The sequence below is a fragment of the Pleurodeles waltl genome, chromosome 1_2 (genome assembly GCF_031143425.1).
Source record: "Pleurodeles waltl isolate 20211129_DDA chromosome 1_2, aPleWal1.hap1.20221129, whole genome shotgun sequence".
Lineage (NCBI taxonomy): Eukaryota > Metazoa > Chordata > Amphibia > Caudata > Salamandridae > Pleurodeles > Pleurodeles waltl.
The window spans coordinates 1,238,981,932-1,239,004,869 of record NC_090437.1 but is presented as its reverse complement, the minus strand read 5'-3'; the positions used below and the strand labels follow the sequence as shown (position 1 = coordinate 1,239,004,869).

Below are 22,938 nucleotides of genomic sequence, written 5' to 3'. Positions count from 1 at the left end.
GATCTTGAGGAGGTGGCGAATCTTACAGTACAAAATGTTAGGTTCATGAACATCCAATGCAAAAACTTTTGTGTTTAGAAATGAGGGCTAAACATGAGGGTTTGTTGTTTCACACACAAGTGATAATTAGTAAAGCTGCTGAATCATATTTTTTAATTGAGTAAAAAAGTATGACAATTCCTTCTGACTTTGGACTCTGTAAAGCAGACCAACTGTGCAGTCTCCGCTGCACTCTGCTTTTCACTTACTATGCCAACATACTTGATAAACTAAATTCCCTGTATATTTATTTGTATGGAGCCAAACCACTTTTTACCATGAATAGAAACAAACTGAATTAAGAATAAGCTGCAGTTATTGAAACAAATAAGTGAATCTCGACTGGTAGAGGAAGTCCAATTACTACCTGATACTCTTGAGACCTGTGAATGTTTACTTCAAAGTGTTGCTGAGGTAATACATTTTTTTGTAACTTCTCTAAGGTAATAGCTTATGAAACTACTTTCCTGGGGACAATGCTCACATCGATGAGCAAGTAGTTCAACATTTTCTGACTGAGGAGGGGGTAATCTCTCAATCCACATTCAAGAAGTGATTTCGCTCTAGAACGTCCATTTGGCTTTAACAGAAACTCCTACCAAATGTCCTAAGCTCTTATTTATGCAAAATGGGGTTCTCAGCACTTAATAGTACTAAGGAAAAAGTTATGTTCCAGACAAAAAAGTGAAGCACAATCAGAGGATTGCAGCTGCAAGGATTCATCCACAGATGGCCTGTCTGCAGATAATCGGGCACACCCATCACAGTAGTTCAGAAAGGCCTTATTGTCCAAATATCTATGTGCAAAATGTTCTGTCTGTGGAAAATAAAACCTGAACACTTTTGGACAACATGTTCTTAGAACCTTGTAAAAAATATTTTGGCTCATTTGTTTATCTAAAATGCAGTGTAGGAGGGGCGCAGCCAAGATGGCGGCGTGAGCGGACGCATTGGTCCGAGCTCCGCCGCCCGGGCCTCTGGAATCGCCTTACGATCCCAGAGTTGGGGGGCCCGATGGGCCCGGCCGTGATGCCTGGTGTGGCGGTACTCCGGGGGCCCGAGAAAACTGAGGACGCCCGCTGCTGGGTGGCCGCGCGCGAGGAGCGGCACGTCTTGGGCCGACGCCTGCGGCCGGCGGCCGCGGAGGGCCACGGTTCCTGCTGCAACGTGGGCCTGAGGCCCGGTGGCCTGCTGGCCGGGCGAAGGTGCGCTGCGGCCCACCTATAGGGGGCCGCGGGCTTCCGGTGAGGCGGCCCGCAACGGGGGCTCAGTGCTGTGCTGGGCATTGGGAGCTTGGGGAGCGGCGGTGCCCGCCTTGCTGGGCCTTCCGGAGAGAGGCCCTAGAGAAGACGGCGAGTGGGCGAGTGCGCTCCTGTGCTGCTGGGCGCTGTGGTGGAGGAGCCTGCGGGGAACGCAGTGGGACTGGGCTACTGGTCGGCGGTGCAATCGGCCCGCAGTGGTCTTATTTAAAGCTGAGGAGGGCTGTGTTGTGGAGAAGGCCTGCGGGGCACCCTGCAGCGTGAAAGGCTGACGGCTACTGGTAGGAGTGTGCGGCCAGGAGAATACGGCCCCCGGTGGCGACGTGCAGAGGTCCGGCTGAGATACCTGCGATTTCACAGTTAGAGGGCAGAGGTGATGGCGAACTCCAAGACTAAGCGGGACCGGACTGTAAGAGATATGCTAACTGGGGGACGCCCGGTCCCGGGACGTGCCCCTGAGGAGCCGCCGTCCGCGAGGTCCCCTGAGGCAAGGAGGGAGATAGCAGAGGACGAGGCGGCCCCAGTTACAAAGGCTTTCCTTACCTCCTTGTTTGAATCGCTCCGCAGCGACTTGCAGGAACTCCGCAAAGACATATTTCAAGAGGTGAAGGAGTTACGGGTTGAGCTTACCTCCTTGGGCGAGCGGGTAGCACAGGTTGAGGATGGTGAAACTGCCCGCGGTGAGGAGGTGGCAGATTTGTCGCAGGAGGTTATACGCTTGCGGGAGCAGCAGGACCTTCTTCAGATGGCGGTGGAGGACCTGGAGAATCGGTTGCGCAGGCATAATATCCGCATTAGAGGGGTACCGATCGGGGCTGAGAAGGAGGACATTAGAGACTTTGTGGTGGCGTTGTTCCGCTCTGTCCTTGACCCGGACGAGTCCCGGGAGATCGTCCTGGATAGAGTCCATAGTGTGGGCCGATCTGGTGGAGCTGGAGACCGCCCGCCGGATATTCTGGCGTGTGTCCACAACTTTGGGCTGAAAGAAAGCATCTTGCAGCCAACACACAACCTTCCGCAGGTCCACTTTAGAGGACATCATCTCCAGTTATACCAGGACCTCTCGGTTCGGACTTTGCAACGGCAGCGTGAGCTTAAACCTATTACAGAGCATTTAGGTGCACATGCTGGGTCGTACTCGTGGGGTCATCCGTTCCGCCTTGTCTTCCGTTGGGAGGATCAGCTTCACCAGGTGAAATCTTTGACGGAGGCAAACCAGATCTTGGGCTTGGAGGGAGATACCCAGGGCCCGGACTTGAAGCTGGGTCAGGCCAACGGGATTCGTCCACGCTGGCGGAGGAAGGAGAGAAGTAGGAAACAGCAGCGCCCTACTGTATCGGAGCAGATCTCGGAACGTCAATTGACAGTGAGCAGCGTGACAGCTGGGACAAGTGTCTAGGCGAGGGGAGGCGAGGAGCTGCTGGACGGCTGTGGGTCACTTGTTGTGGGCCTATGGCCATTTGAGCGGGGCCTGGGCGGTGGAGTCGATGGACTTGGTGGGCGAATTTGTGTGGTTCTACGGCCATGCTGAGACCTTTTCCTCTTTGTGATGTGTGTGAGAGGACTTCTTTGTTCTGAGCACCTGCTGTGCGTTATGGTTATATGTTGGTATGCTTCCCTGCGAGTCTGGCCCTTATGGGTTATAACGCTGTAGCCATGTGACTTGGAGCGGTTGAGGTGCTGCTCTGGGTCTTGGTCCCTCCGTGGATCTCCTTCCCCCCTCGGCAATCTTTTCCCTGAGATGTATGACAGTTAAGTGCTTAAGTTTGAATGTCCGTGGGCTTAACAGTCCGACCAAGCGGTTAACGATACTGTCGGGGCTAGAGAAATCCGGGAGTGATATCTGTTTATTACAGGAGACACACTTGCTGCATAAGGACACATTTCACATGCGTTCAGGGTGGTTCCCTAGACAACTCTGGTCTTCAGCAACCACGAAGCATGCTGGGGTGGCGATACTGCTTTCAAGGACCTTTCCTGGGCAGGTTTCTGGCTATTAGAGTAAGACTTGGGCCCTTCTTTTTCACTATTGCTTCTCTTTATGCTCCAAATGCCCAGCAGGAGGCCTTCCTGAGACAGGCGGTTTCCCAGACACTTAGCTCACCGGACAGTGCCATTTTGGTAGGCGGAGATTTTAATCTGGTGATGGACAACGAGCTTGACCGCTCGGGTCAACGCTTTGGGCAGACGGGGGCGTTATCAGAGGCGGGGCGCAAGTGGCTGGCTGAATGTGGGTTAGAGGATGTGTGGAGGAAGTTGCATCCCACGCTCCGGGATTACTCCTTCTATTCAGCAGCGTCCAAGACCTATGCACAGCTCTATCTTTTCCTGGCCAATTACTGTGGAGCTTGCCATGGAGGTGGGCTGGGAGGGTACCCCGAGCTGGCGCTTTAGGGATTCCTTGCTCCAGAGTGTGACAGTGGTGGAGTTGCTCTGGCTCGCGATCTCGGACTACATTAGCTTTAATGACGAAGGCAGCACTTCCTTGGAGACTATGTGGGAGGCCCTGAAGGCCGTGGTGCGGGGCGAGGTAATGGCACTGTCTGCAAGAGATAATAAGGCAAGGAGGGAGATAAGGGAGGAGTTGGAGCAGAGGGTGGCTGTACTGGAGCGTTCCCATAAATCCACCGGCGCACCTAGAATTTGGCGGAGTTAGAGAAGGTGAGGCAGCAGCTGAAATGACTGGACTGGGATAGGGCAGAGTATGCGGTAGCGCAACTCAAGCATAAATACTATTTTGGGAGCAATAGATGCAGAAAGCTCTTAGCGCAACGTGCGGAGTCGGCAATAAAGCTAATCCGTTCCCCTTCTGGAGGGGCGGCCCACACGAGCGACCAGATCGCAGAGGCTTTTGCGGAGTTCTACCGGGGGTTATAGGCGGCGGATGAGCTGGACGATGCGGCCATGGATTCTTATCTAGAGGGCATAGCAATCACCCCTCTTGGTGAGAGGGAGGTGTCCCTGTTGGACCAGCCGATAAGGGCAGAAGAGGTTAGATCGGCGATCTCTCGCCTAAATGTTGGGAAGTCCCCTGGCCCTGACGGGTTCACAGCATTATTCTATAAGACCTTCTGTGTGGAGCTTGCCCCGCTCCTTGTGCGGCTTTTTAATTCCTTCCGGACGATGGGAGCCCTGACGCCTAGTATTTTGGACGCTACCATTGCTGTTATACATAAGCCGGGCAAAGACCCTGAAGAGTGCGCTTCATATAGGCCGATTTCGCTCCTGAACATAGATGCCAAGCTGTTCACCGGGATTCTTGCTTGCCACCTTAATCCTTATATGCCGGGTCTTATCGATACGGATCAGTCAGGTTTTATCCCAAACCGACAATGTGGTGAGAACACAAAGCGGCTTCTGCATTTGTTAGATAAAATAGATCGATCTCGTAGGGAAGCGCTCTTCCTCTCTATAGACGCCGAAAAGGCGTTTGACAGGGTTCACTGGCCATACCTCTTTCGGGTACTGGAGCGTTTCTGTTTGGGTCCTGGTTTTAGGTCTTGGATCCGATGCGCCTATTGGTCCCCTAGGGCGGCGGTTCAAGTTAATGGTGTGCTTTCCCTGTCGTTCCCGGTCAGGCATGGGACTAGACAGGGATGCCCGCTCTCCCCCCCTCTTGTTTGCGCTATATATGGAGCCCCTCGCACAGCGTTTGCTGGACAGCCCCTTGGTTTCCGGTGTGAAATTTGGCGGAGACCACCATCTCATTACCCTGTATGCAGATGATGTGATCCTTACTGTTGCGGAGCCCACGACCTCGCTGCCTGCGCTTATGGAGATAGTAGCCGAGTTTAGCCAGGTTTCGGGATTTAAGGTGGACATGCAGAAGTCTCAGGTCCTTAGTTTGTCAGTAAATTTGGATCACGAGGAAGACTTGAGAGCTAGATACCCCTTTCTTTGGTCATTTTTGCGTCTTTCCTATCTAGGGGTTGAACTGGCGACGTCTGCTGCGAAGACAGCAAGCTTGAATTATACGAAGTTGGTTTGCGAAGTACAGCGGGACCTGGAGTCGTGGGGGAGTCACAAGCTGTCTTGGCTGGGCATAGTGGCTGCGGTTAAGATGACAGTTCTGATGCGTATACTGTATGTGTTTTAGGCGCTTCCGCTGACTCCACCCCCTCGGACGATTGCCACTCTTCAATCGGCGGTGCTGAGATTTATTTGGGAGAGTCAGCCGGCGCGTCTCCTGCAACAGGTTTTATATCGCCCTAAGAGTGGGGGGGGCTGGCGATTCCGTGTTTTTTTGCGATATTTTCAGGTGACGCAGCTGAGCTTTCTTTTAGAGTGGAGTCGCCCACTCACGGAGAAGCATTGGTGCTATATGGACCAAGCGGTGGCGGGCTCCCATATATGGAAGGAGCCTTGGCTTTGGCGTCGGCACAGGGCAGGAGGACTTTATTCTTCCCCGATCACGGGAGTAACGTTACGCATATGGGACGCTGTGGCTTGTCGATCGGGACTGACGTCATTTCCGTCCCCGATGACCCCCATAGGCGCAAATCCTGACTTCGAGTCTGGACTCAGTCTAAAAGGCCTGAGACGCTGGTACGAAGGGGGTTGTAACAGAGTGGGAAGCCTCTTTGATGAACATGGGGTGTTGTCCTTTGATCAGATGAGGGAGATGTATGGCTTGCTGGAGGCGGATAGGCTGATGTATTATCAGATCCGGCACTGGGCTCTTCTGCCGGCTAACAGAGCATTAATAGATAGGCCTCTTACGCTATTCGAGAAATGGCTGCTGCTAAAGAAGGACGATAAAGGAGTCATTTCGGAACTTTATCGACTCCTGTAGGGGGAGAAGCGCCTGCCCAAGTCAAAGGGACAGCCGAGATGGGAGAGGGAACTGGAGAGAGACTTTTCAGATGAGGAGTGGGACAGTATATTCTATAGAACACACCACACAGCCTATAATGCAGCAGGGACAGAGGCATCATATAAAGTAGCCTCCTACTGGTATCATACTCCAGCACGGATACATGCATGGGACCCTGCTAAGCCGGACCTGTGCTGGAGGGGATGCAGAGCCACAGGTACACTGGTGCACTTACTATGGCACTGTCCCAAGCTACATCGTTATTGGGAAAGCATAATAGATGATATTGATACAGCGTTTCACACTAAGATCCCTAGGTTCCCATCGTATAGCTTGTTGGGGCTGCCCAATCCCCTTACTTTCCCCTTGAGATCGCTAAAGGGGAGGCAGATGGCCCTGGTGCTTAACGCAGCGCTGCAGCAGATTCTAGCTCTCTGAGGGCCAGATAGGGTCCCGGCGCGGGTCTCATGCCTACAGAAGCTGTGGTTTATCCTCGCCATGGATGAACTCACCCTGGCCTCCCAGTCGTGAATGGGTGATTTGAGTGTATTATGGAAGCCATTCCTTCAGATCCTATCCGCAGAATTTACTGAATTGACATGTCCGGCCTATCTGAGAGTTTTGAAGCGGACTTGAATTTTGTTCAGATTGCTGTGAGGAGAGACACTTGGGAGGGCTGGAGTTGGATGGGGAGGAGGGGTAGAGGAGTGGAGAGACAGGGAGATGACATGGACTCTGGATGGGAAGCATTGTTGGTATGTTTTTACTTATATGTTTGTGTGGTTCGCATCTGCGGGACTCGCAGCCTGAAAGACTATTGGACGTTGCCAGCCTGCTCTCTAGATTGCAAGGAGGGGGCTGGCCGGAAGGCCCCTTTGGGCACGGTCCAGAGGTTAATGGGAGGGGCTTCTGTCTATAGTGTTGAAGTTTCTGCTGGAGCGATATATTTCATCTACTGTCCTGAGATGTGTTGTATTTTTTAGGTTTATAATTTCAAAATAATAAACAGATTTGATCCATAAAATGCAGTGTAGAGAAATGAAGAAAATACTCAACTCTTTGCACTGCACGAAAAGGTGGTCCCCTGACTACCCGCACTCAACTAGCTTTTATTTACAAACCACTGTCCTCTGCATTTTAGATTTCACCAACAAGGAAATGACATATGCTTGACGAGTGTGATAGAGTTCGATGAAGTGGAGGTTGAACTTTTAAAGATTTTGCCCAGGCTGCCAAACGCCTAAAATTTAGCAAGGGAGGGGGGCTTGACCTAAAAGAGTTCAAAGACCACTTGATTTAGAAATTATTTTCCACTGGGACTGCTGACTTTCACATGGTGCATATGTCTATTGTTACATTCTTTTTACACATACATGCAAAACTCCCTAAGGCCTTGCATTACTGCACTGAACCTTCACAGCCAGAAGCTTCTTATTTGTCCCCAAGATTACAGCTCCCACACTCAACAACTAACTACTGAATCTTAGTTCACCCATTTACATTAGTCCCACAATCATCTTCATGACTTCACTTTTTCCCCATAAACTTACTTTTCTCACAACATCTACCAAACCTTTCTTGTTCCTCTCTGTTAGTGCTCTGGTACAATAATCAGTTAAGCCCAACTTACTACAGCAATGGCTCAACCGATCGGACTAAAAATTGCCTTTTAACTCTCTAGATGATATATAATTGTTTACATTCCCTCGCTGCTAATATGTGCTGTGGTGGTGTCAGAGTCCAGCACTGGAGATATGCCAGCAACACAAAAAGTGGTTCAGAAAGCGTTCACAGTCATTGCTTTAACTTATGAGGATATTGTTCAATGTTCACTCTTCACCTGTGCACCTTCACGTATGTGTATCACACAGCAACTGCGGCTCTATAAGGACACTTTCAAAGTGGTTACATCCAGCGTTAAAAGGATTTTTCCCTTCCTTAAAGCCTAAGTACTAAAATTGCTATCTTAACAAAAGCACTTCATTTCTCAAATTAGCCATAGGCACTTCTGTAAGTTAGCCCTTGTGCCTACACACTCCTCCAGACTACCAGAAACCCTACAGCCATTTTAGTAACACTGCAGAAGCCAACCTAAGTAGCTTGCTCTCTTCACTGAAATCATTCCCAACAGCACTTACCCAATTTCAATTTGTTCTACCGCCAATCCCTACTGCTGGAGTCAACTTCTTCTGCCGTGTGGCATAACCTCTCCCTGCGGCGCTATGGCCTTCTGGGTCCTGCTTCATTAAAGTGTAATTTGTCTGCATGCAGCAGGTTCTCTGGAACTTCAGGCTCCCAGGTGTGTTCTCCCTGAACTTGTCACCAAAGTGAAGCACACATGTATGGTGGAAATCAAGCCATCACTGCTGGCAGCAGCTGGAGCAAAGACATCAGGGACATTCTACAAATACACAGCTCTCTCATAAAATGGAATGTGAACAAATCTAGAAGAAATATTACTGCTAGCCGACTGGTTGTGGTATTTCTGTATCAGTGTCAAGCATCATCAGTTTATAAGATTTACGACTCAGCACTTTGAAGCCATAGAAAATAGCATCACTCAGCATGTGCTTTCACCACATGAATTTTTTTTTAAACCAGAAAACTCACTCCTCAGAGTGATAAATTGCCAATCCACACCAAAATAGCCATAGGAAGATTCAGTCACTTATGACGATGATTGTAATCAATAAACACCTTGAAGTTCAGTGTTTTCTGATCACAAAGCCAAATCCAAAGCCATATCCGAGCATCTGCAACAAGACGGCCTTACTTTGGTCCATTTTACTAAAATGGCCAATAGAAAGTTATTGTCAGGCATTTCATTTATATCGAAGTGATTTAGAGTGATCTTATTATCCTGTTCCTGTCTACGGATTTTCTTCAAATTGTGCTCAGTTGACATTTTGACTTTTTTTACGCTTTGCTTAGACCTAATTTCACGTGTTCTTTTTAACTGGATTGCTCTTGAATTGTGGAATACTTCCACCAACCAGTCTCTATGTGAGTCATGAGGCTGACCCACACTACCCATAAAGGGAGACCTTTTGTTGATGTCTGGCTTTGGTGCTGCTGCCAGCCACCCTTCTAGCTCTACACTGAAAGGATGATTTTGAACACAAGGAAAACCAAAAGGCTGTGAGCTACACTATAGTACAAAATAGAATAAATGTTGTGAAGCCAAAAACTAACACTGTAGTTTAACTGGTCGAGGAACATTATCTTTTATCAACACATATAAAAGGAAAGCAGAAAGAAGGGGGAGTACGGTCTTCTGCCAAACACAGTAAAACCATACTTGAAGAAACAAAAGTAATGTAGGAGGAGGTAAGAACTACCTCAAGCAACTAAGAGGCAAAAAAGGTTCCTAGAGCCTTTGCACAACATGAGTAACAGGTTACTGCTAACTTGAGAACCATGAGAAACACTGCAAAGAAATATACACTACATTTTGTAATCATTGTGACTAGACTGTGCTGATTGGATGAACAATTTTCTATCTTCCAGTTGATACTGCACAAATGGGCTTCCAAAGTTGTCCCAAGTGTGTTTTTCACTATCAAGTTTGCTTCTTACAAATGACAGGCCCTATAGGTGCAGGTGTACTTTCTTCAACAGAATATCACAGTTTCCACCTGAGATCCTACTGTATGATGTTGCAGTTTTGGTGATGTACGGTCAGTAAAGTGCATGCAACTTCTCATATTCCAAAGTTTAATATTATACAAGTGCTTGCTTCCTCACCACAGACACACACATTAAATATATTGTAGCACTTTAATACAACCAATTTCCACTGTGAACCGGTTACCTGGAATCATTTTAATAGCTGTATTCACTGTGCTCCAGTTGTGTAACTTGTCAAACTTCCAGTCTAAAAGGAAATTGCCATTATCTGTCACCACTGGACCCTACGGAGAAAGAATTGAAATATGTCAAATTTCTTTAAAGTGCATTTCTCTCTTGCACAATTTACCTAGTTATCTCGAGCATGATAACAAAGCAAATCCAGAAAAGGACACTGGTATACTCATCTTACAGATACAGTCATTTAAAAAAAAAAATTGAGTGAATGCTCAACTTCCCCGTGGTGCAGTAAACGTCTGCCACATGCATGTACATAGAAGCTACCCCAAACAAACAAACTGACAAATCTTTTTCAATGTGTAAAAAACACTACATTTTTAAGCTGAAATCTCTGCTAAGAAAAGAAAATGAAAACTGAGTCCTTGAACTCATGCACCTATGCTCTGCTTAAATGGTACTGCATTCCCCCTTCTCCTCTCAGAACAGTCAGTGCAGTTGTAGGGCTGTCCAAGTGGATCTGCTTCAGCTTCATCCATGTAGGTAGGTGTACATTTGCTTTATTCTTCACAAACTCTATCCAATGTCAACAGCCACCAGAACGCATCAGTCAACCCCTTTGATCACACACACAACACTATGCACATGGTCTCAGATGCCATGATTTGCTTTGAATGCCGTGGGATGTGGATTCTATATTTATTTGTTATGTCTTCCTAACCATGTGACAATGGCTCTCTGCTCCACAAAACATAAATGTATTAAAGCCATACTTTGCATGTGTGCCTCAAGATTGGTTTTAGATTTTTGTGAATTTGAATAGTGTGTGTTGTGACCTCTAGGTGAAGTGGAACTTTCAAACCGCCCCTGACAGCATGTGCATTTTCCTAAACTGCCCAAAGTAAACCCTGCAGGTAACCTCTACACATGTTATGTGTATTTGTATAGTGCACAAGTCACCTGGGGAGATATCCTGGTGCTAAAGCAGCAGCTGTATGGGCAGAGCCAGGTCAGAGCTAGGTGAAGAGCCAAGTCTTCGGTTTCTTGTGGAATTCAAGAACTGAGGAGGAGGCTCTGATGTGCAGGGACAGGTTGTTGTTCTACTCACAAATAACAGCATCTAAAATCGTCACTATGCAGACGTTGTATAACTCTTAAAATTCTCCTCCCTCCAAAAATCAACACCTCAAACACTGCCTGCATCTCATCTAGATCTGCATGCCCATCGCTTACCTTACGTTTAACCACATCAGGGCATAATTCCTTACTTACCAAGAACAACAAGCAAGAAGTAGTTCAACTCTGGCTCAATGACTAGAACCTTGATGACTTAAAACCCCAACTTTCACCAAATGCCATGTCACTTGGATTACTACTGATCATGAACCTCACTCTTAAGGGATACAATGCCAAAAAATTAAGACAGCCTGGCACCAGCCCTCTCTTATAAAGAAAGAGAGAGCAACAGTTTATCTACATTGTGATTTTAGAACTGCTGTGCAAGACTTCGTATTTTATCATCTGGATGGTGGTAACGACATGGTCCATCATCTCCCGGACTGCACATTTGTCCCCCCTAAACGCTCTCCCTCATACTTCCTGGGTCATCTTACACACCACAGAATGTTTCATCCAAGGCTGGAAGAAATGTGATCACATCCACTCCATCTTGTTGGAACGACTTTGGCTCCCATTGCTGGCCTGCACTGTCTTCAAAACCAGATTCATCATTTACAAAGCCATCACAACCAGTATCCCCGTTTTTCTTGCAGACAAGTTCACCATCACTAGCAGCTGTCACCACAACCACAGTTAGGCTACTATCAGACTGCAGACTAAGAAGTGTACAAAAGAAAAAATAAAGCATCATCCGTTTTCCGCCTAAGTATTAAGGATCTGGAACAACATCCAGGTAGCCACCAGGATCTCGCCAACGCTGTTCCAATTTAGGAAAGAGTTCAATACATGCCTCTCTATAGAACACATCTCAATGCAGTAACATCATAATACCCAGCTAGCTCTCCTATTACTTAGTCAGTATGCTTGCCTTTGAACCTGTGTAGTACCCACTGCCTTTTTGCTTTTGGCTAGGTTTACTCTGTGCAAATACCACATTATAATTAATATATATATATATATATATATATATATATATATATATATATATATATATATATATATATATATATATATATATATAAGGAATCCAGGTACCACCGTCTCCGGTACCTGGAAAATCGCACTCCATAAGCTTGCAGTTCGTGATAAGAAAGTTTAATAGCAACGCGTTTCGATCTCCCAGAGCTCTTCCTCATAGCCAATGAAAATAAAGTGAACAAACTCCCTTAAAAAGATAAAACAACAGACCTAGTCAAAAGTTTATAACCCTTTCACAAAACGAAAAGAAAGAAAAACAATACATTTAAAAATTGACAATTCATCAATCCTTAATTATATCCATAATATTTGATCAGGTTTATACTCCTCAAAATATTCAAAAACCATGTGTTGAAACTAATGTAATAAAAACCTTTGTATAAATGCATCTCTTATATATACAGGCAAAATGGCCATGTAATACATCAAACCTTCTTGTACATCATATTTTCTGGAAAAGTCAAAACAAGTCCTAAGGACATGTTTCAACAATAACAAAAATATATATGTGTATATAGGTACTTACTGGCCAAGTGACCATATGATATTACATCAATTTATTTTCACACATGATTAATCTTTTCAAAATATTCATCATCACTCCCTCTAACATATACCTTTTGCATCCAGTTAACATAATTGCATTGTATTTCCTACTTTATTCTTTCATGTCAATTTTCTACATAAAAAAGGCAACAACCCATGCACCACCGAAAATAAGTGCATTAAAAATGTATGGGGAATAGGAAAAGTGCTGAGCAATATTCCTGTCCCATAGTATATGCCCCTACCTCATGTCTCCCTATATATATGTTCCTAAAACCAAAAGTAGACACTCCATTTAATATCATATTCTAACAGCTAACAGCCTATATGACCCGGAAGTTCCTCATCCAAATTCAGGCCCATCGGGGCCTTACTATTAAGACGCACAATATATTCAGACTACAAAATCCGGAGTTTCCGCCCTCTATCACCTCCTCTCACCTCCACCCTGTCAATGCCAAAAAAGGAATGATTATCAGAATTCTTGGTATGTTCTTTTTCCCCAGTGTCGCTCGCAAATGCTCCAAAATCAGTTTCTTCACTGGAAAGATGGTACTAACAATATAACGTAAACCACATGGACATTCTAAGACATATACACAAAAATCACTATTACATGTGATTGTCTTGTTGATCTTCTTTTCTTGTCCATTTGGCATTTTGTACGTCTTAACATTGGCACTATTTTTACAAGCTTTACAATTGCCACATTTGAAGAAACCCTTCGGTTCAGTCAGCCAACTGGCTTGTTTCAAAACCTTCTTCATGTTGCTATGTACTAGGAAATCTCTCACTGATCTAGCTTTTCAATAAGTGATCAATATATATATATATATATATATGGTATGGTATGGATGGTATTTGACCAGTCCAAAGATGTAATACTGTGCCTGGAGTGGTAAATGGCTTTTGTCATTTTACAGCTCGACGAGGATGACACTGTGTCAATCCTATGCTTAAAGATTTTGCTGTACAAATGGCAAAAGATTGTCATTATCTAGCTCGGCGAGGATAGCACTGTGCTGATCCTATGCTTACAAACTTTGCTAGATAAGCAGACATTTGAGGTGAGCAAATCTAGCGTGTCGCTGGTGTTGCAGGGTGCTCTTTACTAGAACAGCTCTCCACCTAAAATTGGGAACTTCCCAGAGTTCTCCTTTGTTTTTTGCATAATTTATGCGTCACTCTAACCCTGAGAGGGCCTTGGTTTGACTTATACTGGGTGCTCCCTTGTGTCTGGACAAAGCTATACTCCTCTGAAGAGCTCTAATGAGAGCGAAACACGTGTCAGGGGTTGCTTTACTCATTCCAAGTTGACTTGGATGGTATTTGACCAGTCCAAAGCTGTAATACTGTGCCTGGAGTGGTAAATGGCTTTTGTCATTTTACAGCTCGGCGAGGATGACACTATGTCAATCCTATGCTTAAAGATTTTGCTGTACAAATGGCAAAAGATTGTCATTATCTAGCTCGGCGAGGATAGCACTGTGCTGATCCTATGCTTAAAAACTTTGCTAGATAAGCAGACATTTGAGGTGAGCAAATCTAGAGTATCGCTGGTGTTGCAGGGTGCTCTTTACTAGAACAGCTCTCCAGCTAAAATTGGGAACTTCCCAGAGTTCTCCTTTGTTTTTTGCATATATATATATACACACACACACACACACACACACACACACACACACACACACACACACACACACACACACACACACACACACACACACACACACACACACACACACACACACACACACACACACACACACACACACACACACACACACACACACACACACACACACACACACACACACACACACACACACACACACACACACACACACACACACACACACACACAAAAAGACATCACAGCCTAGGCTGAGCAGAGCTGGGAAGTCAACATTTACAGCCTATAAAAACATACTAAGTTTTAACGTTTAATGAACTGCTGTGTCAAAAGGACCACAGACGGACACTGCGGCAAGTGTAAAACTTCAACCTATTCAGACTGGCTGAAGTGCCAGCACACAACATGCTGCTAAAGAGTTGCTCCAAACCCCAAAGGCCCACTGAACCGTGACGTCTGGAGTGTTCACCGAAAGATGGTGCACTAGAACGTATAACAGAAAGGGTACCCAAACTCCCCCTCCCAGACATAAGCATGTAAAACACCAATCCCCATATAGTATCAACTAATTCAAAGCAATATACTTGATTTCTGGATACTTCACTAGGCTGAAATATCTGTGGCTATCAACCCATCACAAGCCTACATACCTCCTTTACTGAGTCCCAACACACGCAGCTAACTTACTGGTCCTGGACAAATGTGCCGAGAAGTTACCAGTTATCCCACCCTCAGGACACCCTATAACGTTCTCATCATCGCCCACCCAGAACATAAAATTACTCATGGTAGAACTTCCTGTCAAGAACTCCCCAGCAACTCACCCAGCTGAACTGCGCTCTTCTTACTCCACCACTTGCCTTTGGCAACCTTACAGCATGCTGTAAAACTTTGAAGACCCTTTCTTCACTCCTAAAGGTTTTCTCTATCAGCTATATTATCAGCTACCTCAACCCCCACTTGTTTCATCCTGTAAAGCACATCATAATGCATCTTGGCCTTTCACTGTAACTCATCCATTCTGTCTTTCACATCACTTGAGATGGGGAGATAACCATCAAACTGCATCTTCTGAAGGACACACCTAGGGCACAACTTGGTCAATGAATCCCTTCCATGCAACAGAAAGAATGGTGTGATTCTTTCCTGTTATTCAGCGTAGAGTATCATTAAAAGTATTAAAGCATTCCAACACATGTATGTTGATAATCCACAATCACCAACATCCATATCAAATCTCTACTCAAGTGATACATTGGCCCAATTAAATTCATTCCCAGCTTCTCCCAGGAAAGAAACTTTACCTGGCATAAAGTTGTTTTGCGAATACAAACTTGTCCACCTCCCTATACACCACATGAGTTCACAATGTTTTTCACCTTAATTCCCATTCCAGGAAACCACTAATACAACATTTTTCTCTTCCTCAAATCTGACTGAATGTACCTTTAAACCAACTGGAGGCCGATTCTTGCTGGCTCTAATAATGGCCAACACTCCCTCCACACTCAACTCCTCATGTACTTTTGAAAAAGCTATCAATTGCCTCTGGACAGTCTTCACTTCTCCGTCTGTGTAAAATGATAACCTTAACACACAAAGGCTCATCCCTCGCACACACTCTTTCTCATTCTTCATAGCTTATTATCTCTTCTGATACAATCACACAGTTCAGCAAACCAATTACACACTCAATCTCACTGTTGGAAACGTTTCTCATAGCCACACTCATTGGATCTCCTGACAGAAAATTCAGCTAAAAACAAACTCATGTATTTTGGACAGCTGCTAAACGAGTATTGGACCGACCATGCCCATACTGTTTTTATTTAACACATAACAAGTAAACTAATGGTTTGTGACCAGTAAATTAACACAAACTCTCTTTCCCACAAATAAATCATAGAATGATGACCTCCCCAAACAGAAGCTAACATTTCCCTTCAAATTATACTGTAGTTACGCTCTGAGCCTGATAAACATCTGGAAACAAACATCACCACATTCTCCTGAACACCAATATCTTGATTCAAAACTGCTTTTACGTCTGTTGCACTGGTGTCAATGGTGATTACACACTGGGCATCATTCTCGAGCAGCTGTAATAGAAGTGTCTCAATACTCAACCCTCTCATCCTAGCAAACACTACATGACCTACAATAACCTGCACATATTTTCACCTTTCTCAATAACTTCCGGAGTGGTTCTCTATCGGTACGGTAACCTTTCTTGGTCACATACACTTTGGTAATGATTACCTGTCTTTGTATGCTACCTTTTCATGGAAATACCGGATAATATAAATTTTGTACACTCCAAAAGCTAGTGTGCAAATATCTGGTGGTAATAACGCCTTGTGGCAATTTCTCCTTAAAAAACATGGCTGTCACAATAGTGATAGGTGAACCAGAGCCCATGGTCACACCGGGGTCTACCTCGCCAATTTCAAATCACAAATCAGATTACCATTTCCTTTGTTGTCATTTTGCCCTTCACAATACCACTTTGTGTTGTCTTCTCTCATCCTTATCATCCAGTCTATTAATTTGTTGTTCATTTACTAAAATCACTTTCTGCACAGTGGAAACACTTCAGCAAAGTGGATGATTTTCTTACACTTCATGCATGCTTCCTAGACATTTGAATCACCTCATGGTTGTGTGATCGACCCCAATAAAATTGTCCCTGGTTATTTCCTGCGCTTTTGTCTCGTCTCCTACTGCCACTTGGTATATAGGTAGTGTTGTTGTCCGTCCATCACTTGTTCTTTTTGCATTTGCTGCCCCAAGTGGGAAGGGTATGCCCAGACGTGGGTCCCGTGCTTCTCATGCCACTGGAATCAAGCTAGCCTGGATGATGAAGGGGGATACCCTGAAACCGGTCCTAGGATGCTTGTTTCCAGTCCAGGTCCTCCCTTGGCAGTTCGGGCTGGACTGTTCCAATGGGGAACAGGGGCAAGACTGATTTGCATATGGCTGGGTCCAAACTGGAACGGCATGGGTAGCAAAAAAAACGATGGATTTAGGCCCAGATCTCTGTACTGGGGGTGAATGTTTGACATTGTTCAGCATTCCTTCCATCACTTGTTCTTTTTGCATTTGACACAGACTGCACCTACGGACCCTGACTTCCCACTGAACCTAGACTTTGCTAGTTCCTCAGGCTAAGCACAGACCCCTTAATGCCACTGGTTATCCCCAGTGTTTTATCAAGTGCCTGGTTCCTGCAAAATAATTGTCCCTCTTATGTCCTACCGTCTTAACAATTGACTACTTGTTGGTCTATCGGTTTTTATTCAGTGTGCCATCAAATTCAGATGGTGAAGATAAAATATTCAATTCTGCTAAAAAACTGTTGATGTATTCATACTTTTGTTGTACGCATGTGAAAAACAAACTATGCCTCGACACTATTATGCGTGGATCATCTTTAAAGTAATTCTACAGTCTTTTACAGCATCCATATAGACATTCCACATGGCAAGTACAAGAGATGGTGGAATCATCTCAAGTAGGTGATCAAAATAATCATTGCCCTTCTGTGCCAAGACAATTATAAACCATAGCCTTTTTCATGGCAGGATCATACCTGGAGCCATCTATGGCTATTACATAACCATGTCCTGTACCATTGCCTCCATTTCAATTTGAGAACCCCAGGCTCCAGCAAATATTAGGTTAGTAAATTAGCGTTTTGAATTAGGCAACCACAGGGTTCTGAAAATGTGCCTTACAAAAACTTTCTCTTTAATCACTTACAAGCTGCGTTTCCTAGTCAGCTCTTTTACTAAAGCTTGTCCTTTATAATTTAAAATGCTCTCACCTCATAAAGTCTTCACTTCTTAGCCAATTATTTTCCTTTCCATTTATGTTAAATGCATAATGCAGCCTTGGATGTGCTTCACCTCGCTGTTCCTTAACTTTGTGGAAACAATCTCTCTGTTGCCTCGTGAAATAGCCTAAATGTTCTCCCACTCAAGCAACCATTGGGACACATTCTGAAGGAATTAAATCCTGTCTGCTGCTAATCTGTATATTTCAACCAACTCGAGGGAGTGACTGTTGTATTTGCAGACCATTGTAGGTAGTCTGGAAAAAGGAGGGGCACAATTGCCAGTATGATGTCTTATGGAATGTTGGAAGTTGGAATGTTAGGTGCGGGGAACGTTAGGATATTCAATGCTGGGAGAAGGGGGAGATAAGAAGCGTATGCTTTACTTATGAATGTGTTATGCCACTTTCAAATAAATAAAGGATTTGGAAGGAGAAGTGGAGAGAGGATCCATCTTTACAGATTTGGCGAGGATTAGGAGCAAATGCACTGCAAATCACAACTACTATACAGCTGTACAAGATTGACACGAGGTGTAGACCGCTATACGAACAAAAACCTCAGAAACACTTCAGAAACAAGGCTTTGTTGTGTATTATTATCTTGTGCGCGGCCCCAGTGGGTGGCTGTGTGCACGAGGCTTAGAGCGCACAACTTCAAATGCTCGTCATCTACAGCTCGTCAACTAGAGCGCGTAATTGTATGCGCGGCACCTACACAAAATTAAAATAATGCTCGAAACGACAAGGAAATACTTCTTTTAAAAAAATATAATGTGCAGAGAATTAATGACATGCACTCTTAAAGAGTAGAAGTAATCAGATCGGTTTCAGTAACACACGTTGTGACGGATATATTTACCACTTCATAGTGTTGCTTAGAATAATTCTAGTTACATTTAAGGAACTACATACCTAATAAGTATTGTTTGGTTAATATATGTCATAAAAATAAACATTTAAATAAATTATTAAACCATCATCTCAAAACAAATTCTAAGATCATGCCTACAAGCAATATATGAAACCTTACTCCACCTCTGCCATTTTTACAAGCAAGATGAGAACTACTGTTAAAATGGAGAGAATGGAAAGAGCATTTTATAAATTATATTTCAACATCTGAAGATGACGAAGACCTCACACTTGAAAAATATTTGTAAAATCCTGTTGCGTTCTTTGGGCCCAGGAGGACTGTAAGTTTATACCTACATACAGAAGAACCCTAGACAACGGGATGTCTTCAAAAATGCTTTAGAATACTTAAATGCATATTTTATTTCACCAGTCTGTATCAGCTGAGCAGTTTAAATGTTTCCATAGAAAGCAAGAAATAAATGAGAACATCAAAGACTATGTAGCATCCCTAACAAAAATTTGGCCATAACAAACAGATTTGAGGATCTTCATAATGAGCTGGTTAGAGACCAAGTTGTGATGCATGCAGCTAAATCTTATTTTCAAGACAGGTTATGGACAAAGAGAGAAGCATCACTGCAAGAAGTATTTGACATAGTTAAAAGAGCGGTGATAACTGGACGATGTGCCAAAGCTGTGACAGCAGAAGACAAAAATAAAATTGAAGACTATAATGACAACAATAAAAGTCTTATTGTGAGAATTAAGGTTAAAAAAACATCAGTTACAGAATATATGGATAACTACAAAAATAAATTCCAGACTACTACAGAGAAATACAATGGAAAATCAAACCAAGGAACTTTCAAAAGGAAATGCTACAGATGAGGGCATTTAACTCATGACAAGAAATGTCCAGCACGCTCACAGAGATTCAGGGTGTGAGATAACAGGGCATATTTACAAGGTATGGAAAAGGAGAAAAGAAAAGTCTGGGAAATTGGGTGATGAGACAACAGACTCAATCAGATAATGAGGATGAAACCGATGTTGATGTAAACATGTGTGTGTTTAATATAGTCGAAGAAGAACTTAATGTGGGGGAACAACCTAAGAAAAATCCCATTTGTAACATGTTGATTGGTGGTGTCAAAATTTAAAATGTAGCCGACTCAGGGTCACCCTACACGATCATCAATAAAAAGGTATGGGATGGAAAATTTGCACCTGTTTTAGGTAATAATTTGGATCCCGCTGACATTAAACCTAAAACATTTACAGGATAAAACATCGATATGGTGGGGGTGAGAAAACAAATAGTTTAAGGACAGAGAGGCGAATGAAAATTGTATGTCTCTGTTAAAGGGCTTTCAGTGTTGGGATGATGTGACCAAGGTGAGTTAGCAACTACTTTGAATCCTAACAGTCCCACAAGAGTGTTATCCTTTCAAGATAATGATGAGTATGGGCAATACATGTTACGACTGTACCCTGAAGTGTTTTCTGGACCCATAGGCTAACTTAAAAAGTTTCTACACAAAATCATACTGAAGCACAATGCTACACCTTGTTTACACAATGGAAGAAATATACCCATGACCACGAGAGAACAAGTGAAGTGTGAATTGGAAAAATTGTGTAATGCTGGAATTATAGAATAGGTGGAGTCATCAGAATGGGTGTCACACCTACGATGGTTGTGAGAAAAGCTAAGGGAAAATTGAGAATATGTGTGGACTTAAGGATTCTAAATAAGAATATTGCAGTGGACCAATTTCCCTTGTATAAGATAAACAAAATGCTATCAGCTACTAAGGATATAAAATGGTTCACTACAATAGATCTCACAGCAGCATATCTACAAGTTCTGTGGCACCGATAGTCAAAATCTGTCCACCTTTATTACACCTTTTGGTTGTTCCCGATTTGTGAGGGTTCCTTTTGGCTTAACCTCTGAGGCGGCCATGTTCCAAAGATTGATGTTTGAATTCTTGAAAGAATTAAGGAATATGAAATGTTTTCAAGACGATATTTCAATAATGGAAAAGACCAGGTAAGAACATGATTGTACCATGGAAAAGGTAATGAATATTCTAAAAGGAAAAGGATTAACCGCAGAATTCACAAAATGCAAATTTCTAAGACAGAAAGTAACTTATTTAAGACACCAAGTATCCCTGAGAGGGATTAGACCTAAAAAAGAAATGCAAGGAGTCATTAGGAACTCCCAGAGTCCTAGCAACAAAGTTGAAGTGATGGCTTTTTTAGGCTTGGCTGAATTTTACTCAAACTTTGTACAAAACATTATCTAGTGCAATATATCACATTAGACAACTTTTAAAAAACAAAAGTAAATTTGCATAGTCTATTATGCATCAGAGAGAGTTTGAAAGAGTGAAAATGACATTTGTAATGCAAACTATTACATTTAACCTGGTCATAAAAGGAGCAATCCAATTGGCAAAAAACAACAACTTGAGTTGGAAAGTAGAAACATTCCGTAATATATGGGCAATCAGGTCAACACAGTGTAGTGCAACAGACCATAGCCCTTTTTAATTAATTAGAGGAAGGACACCATTATCAAAGGACAACATCAGCTGGATGCCCCAAGTAAAAAGAGTAAACTGGGAACCAGAGGTAGGCAGGCCTCAAAAAATTATAAAATTTTTACTAGACCTGCAGGTTGAGTAACTTGAGTAATATACTTGACTGCAATCTACTTGACCTGTAAACGGGTCTCAAATTGTGTGATCCTAGGCAATTAGTGTACGGAGTTGCCTTTTTCTTCATTCTCACATACGAGTGCACCTTCAAATATGTAAGCTCAGCATTTCTACTGCAAAAAAAAATAACTCTTTTGTTTGATTAAATAGAGAAAATGTTTGCTCCATATATAATAGGAACGTAGCTCTTGTATAGGGGACAAATGATCCATGACTTGCCCCTTAGTTTACTAATAGCATTGCCATCAAGGCAGGAGAGTTTCTCAGTTCATGCTTAAACACTCAAATTTAATAAATATATTACTAAAGCATGATGTGGTAGCACACTATCATTTACAGACAGTAAATTTCCAATCAATGTCCAAAAACTGTCCCACTAACTTGCAGCTTTACTGATAAAACTATATAGATTATTAACAATAACCTGTGAAAATTAGGTTTCAGAAAACATATTTATCTTTTGCACATCACTAAGTAAAGAGGTGTGATTTGTTTTCGTGATTTTAAATTATTTTTTTTAGAACACATAAGTACAAAAAAGGGCTTTCACAACTACTGAAATATATTTTGAAATGTCTGTACAGTTGACTTGCTGTGAAATTAAAGACTGTATGGTGTCAGGTTTTTCCTAATAAACAACATTTAAATAACTCTTTTTACACCAGGTCAGAGACGTTCACCTTTAAAAATCCTGAAACACTGTAGTGAGAAGGGAAATTAACTACAAGACAAACTAACTTTTGACCTCTGTCTCTCAACATTTAAAGGGTCCTAACTGCTCCTTTACTTTCTGACTAAACAGAACACCTATTCATTGTCAACTCGCCAGAAGGGGCGAGGAGGTCCTACAAATAGCTCGACCTGATAAAAAAATGACTCGCCATTGCGAGTGGTCAAGTACACTTTTCAATGTCTGATGAGTAAAAGAAAAAAATAATGAAGCAAAACCACAGTGAAAGAAATGGTTGTAAAAATGTTAATGTGAAAGTAGGAGACAAAGTGAAGATCAAATGGCCTGGTATTTTGACGAAAGGACATAACTGATTTTCTGATCTGCTGGAAGTAGAAGAAATATTCTGCTTTGTTAAATGATGGGAAGGTCAGACATTTTGGATCTTTGGCCAAACGCCAGATCTGAAGGAAAAGTATCAAGGGAATCTATACAACTTTGCAGGAAGTACAATTAGTTGATAGAGGAAGATGTTGAAAAAAACGCACATCTGGTTTGTGAAAGAGTGGATAGTGCAGTCACTGAGAAAGGACATAGCGAGA

The 22,938-nt window shown here is 43.4% G+C and overlaps 1 protein-coding gene across 1 annotated transcript in view; it reads right to left on the bottom strand.

Moving 5' to 3' along the window:
* The window catches only part of RPIA (ribose 5-phosphate isomerase A), a 145,098-nt gene that overhangs the window by 27,342 nt on the left and 94,818 nt on the right, over positions 1-22,938 (bottom strand). Inside the window, exon 8 of the mRNA XM_069204603.1 lies at positions 9,923-10,022. Coding sequence (XP_069060704.1) covers positions 9,923-10,022 — 100 coding nt within the window. The remainder of the gene's footprint in view (positions 1-9,922; positions 10,023-22,938) is intronic.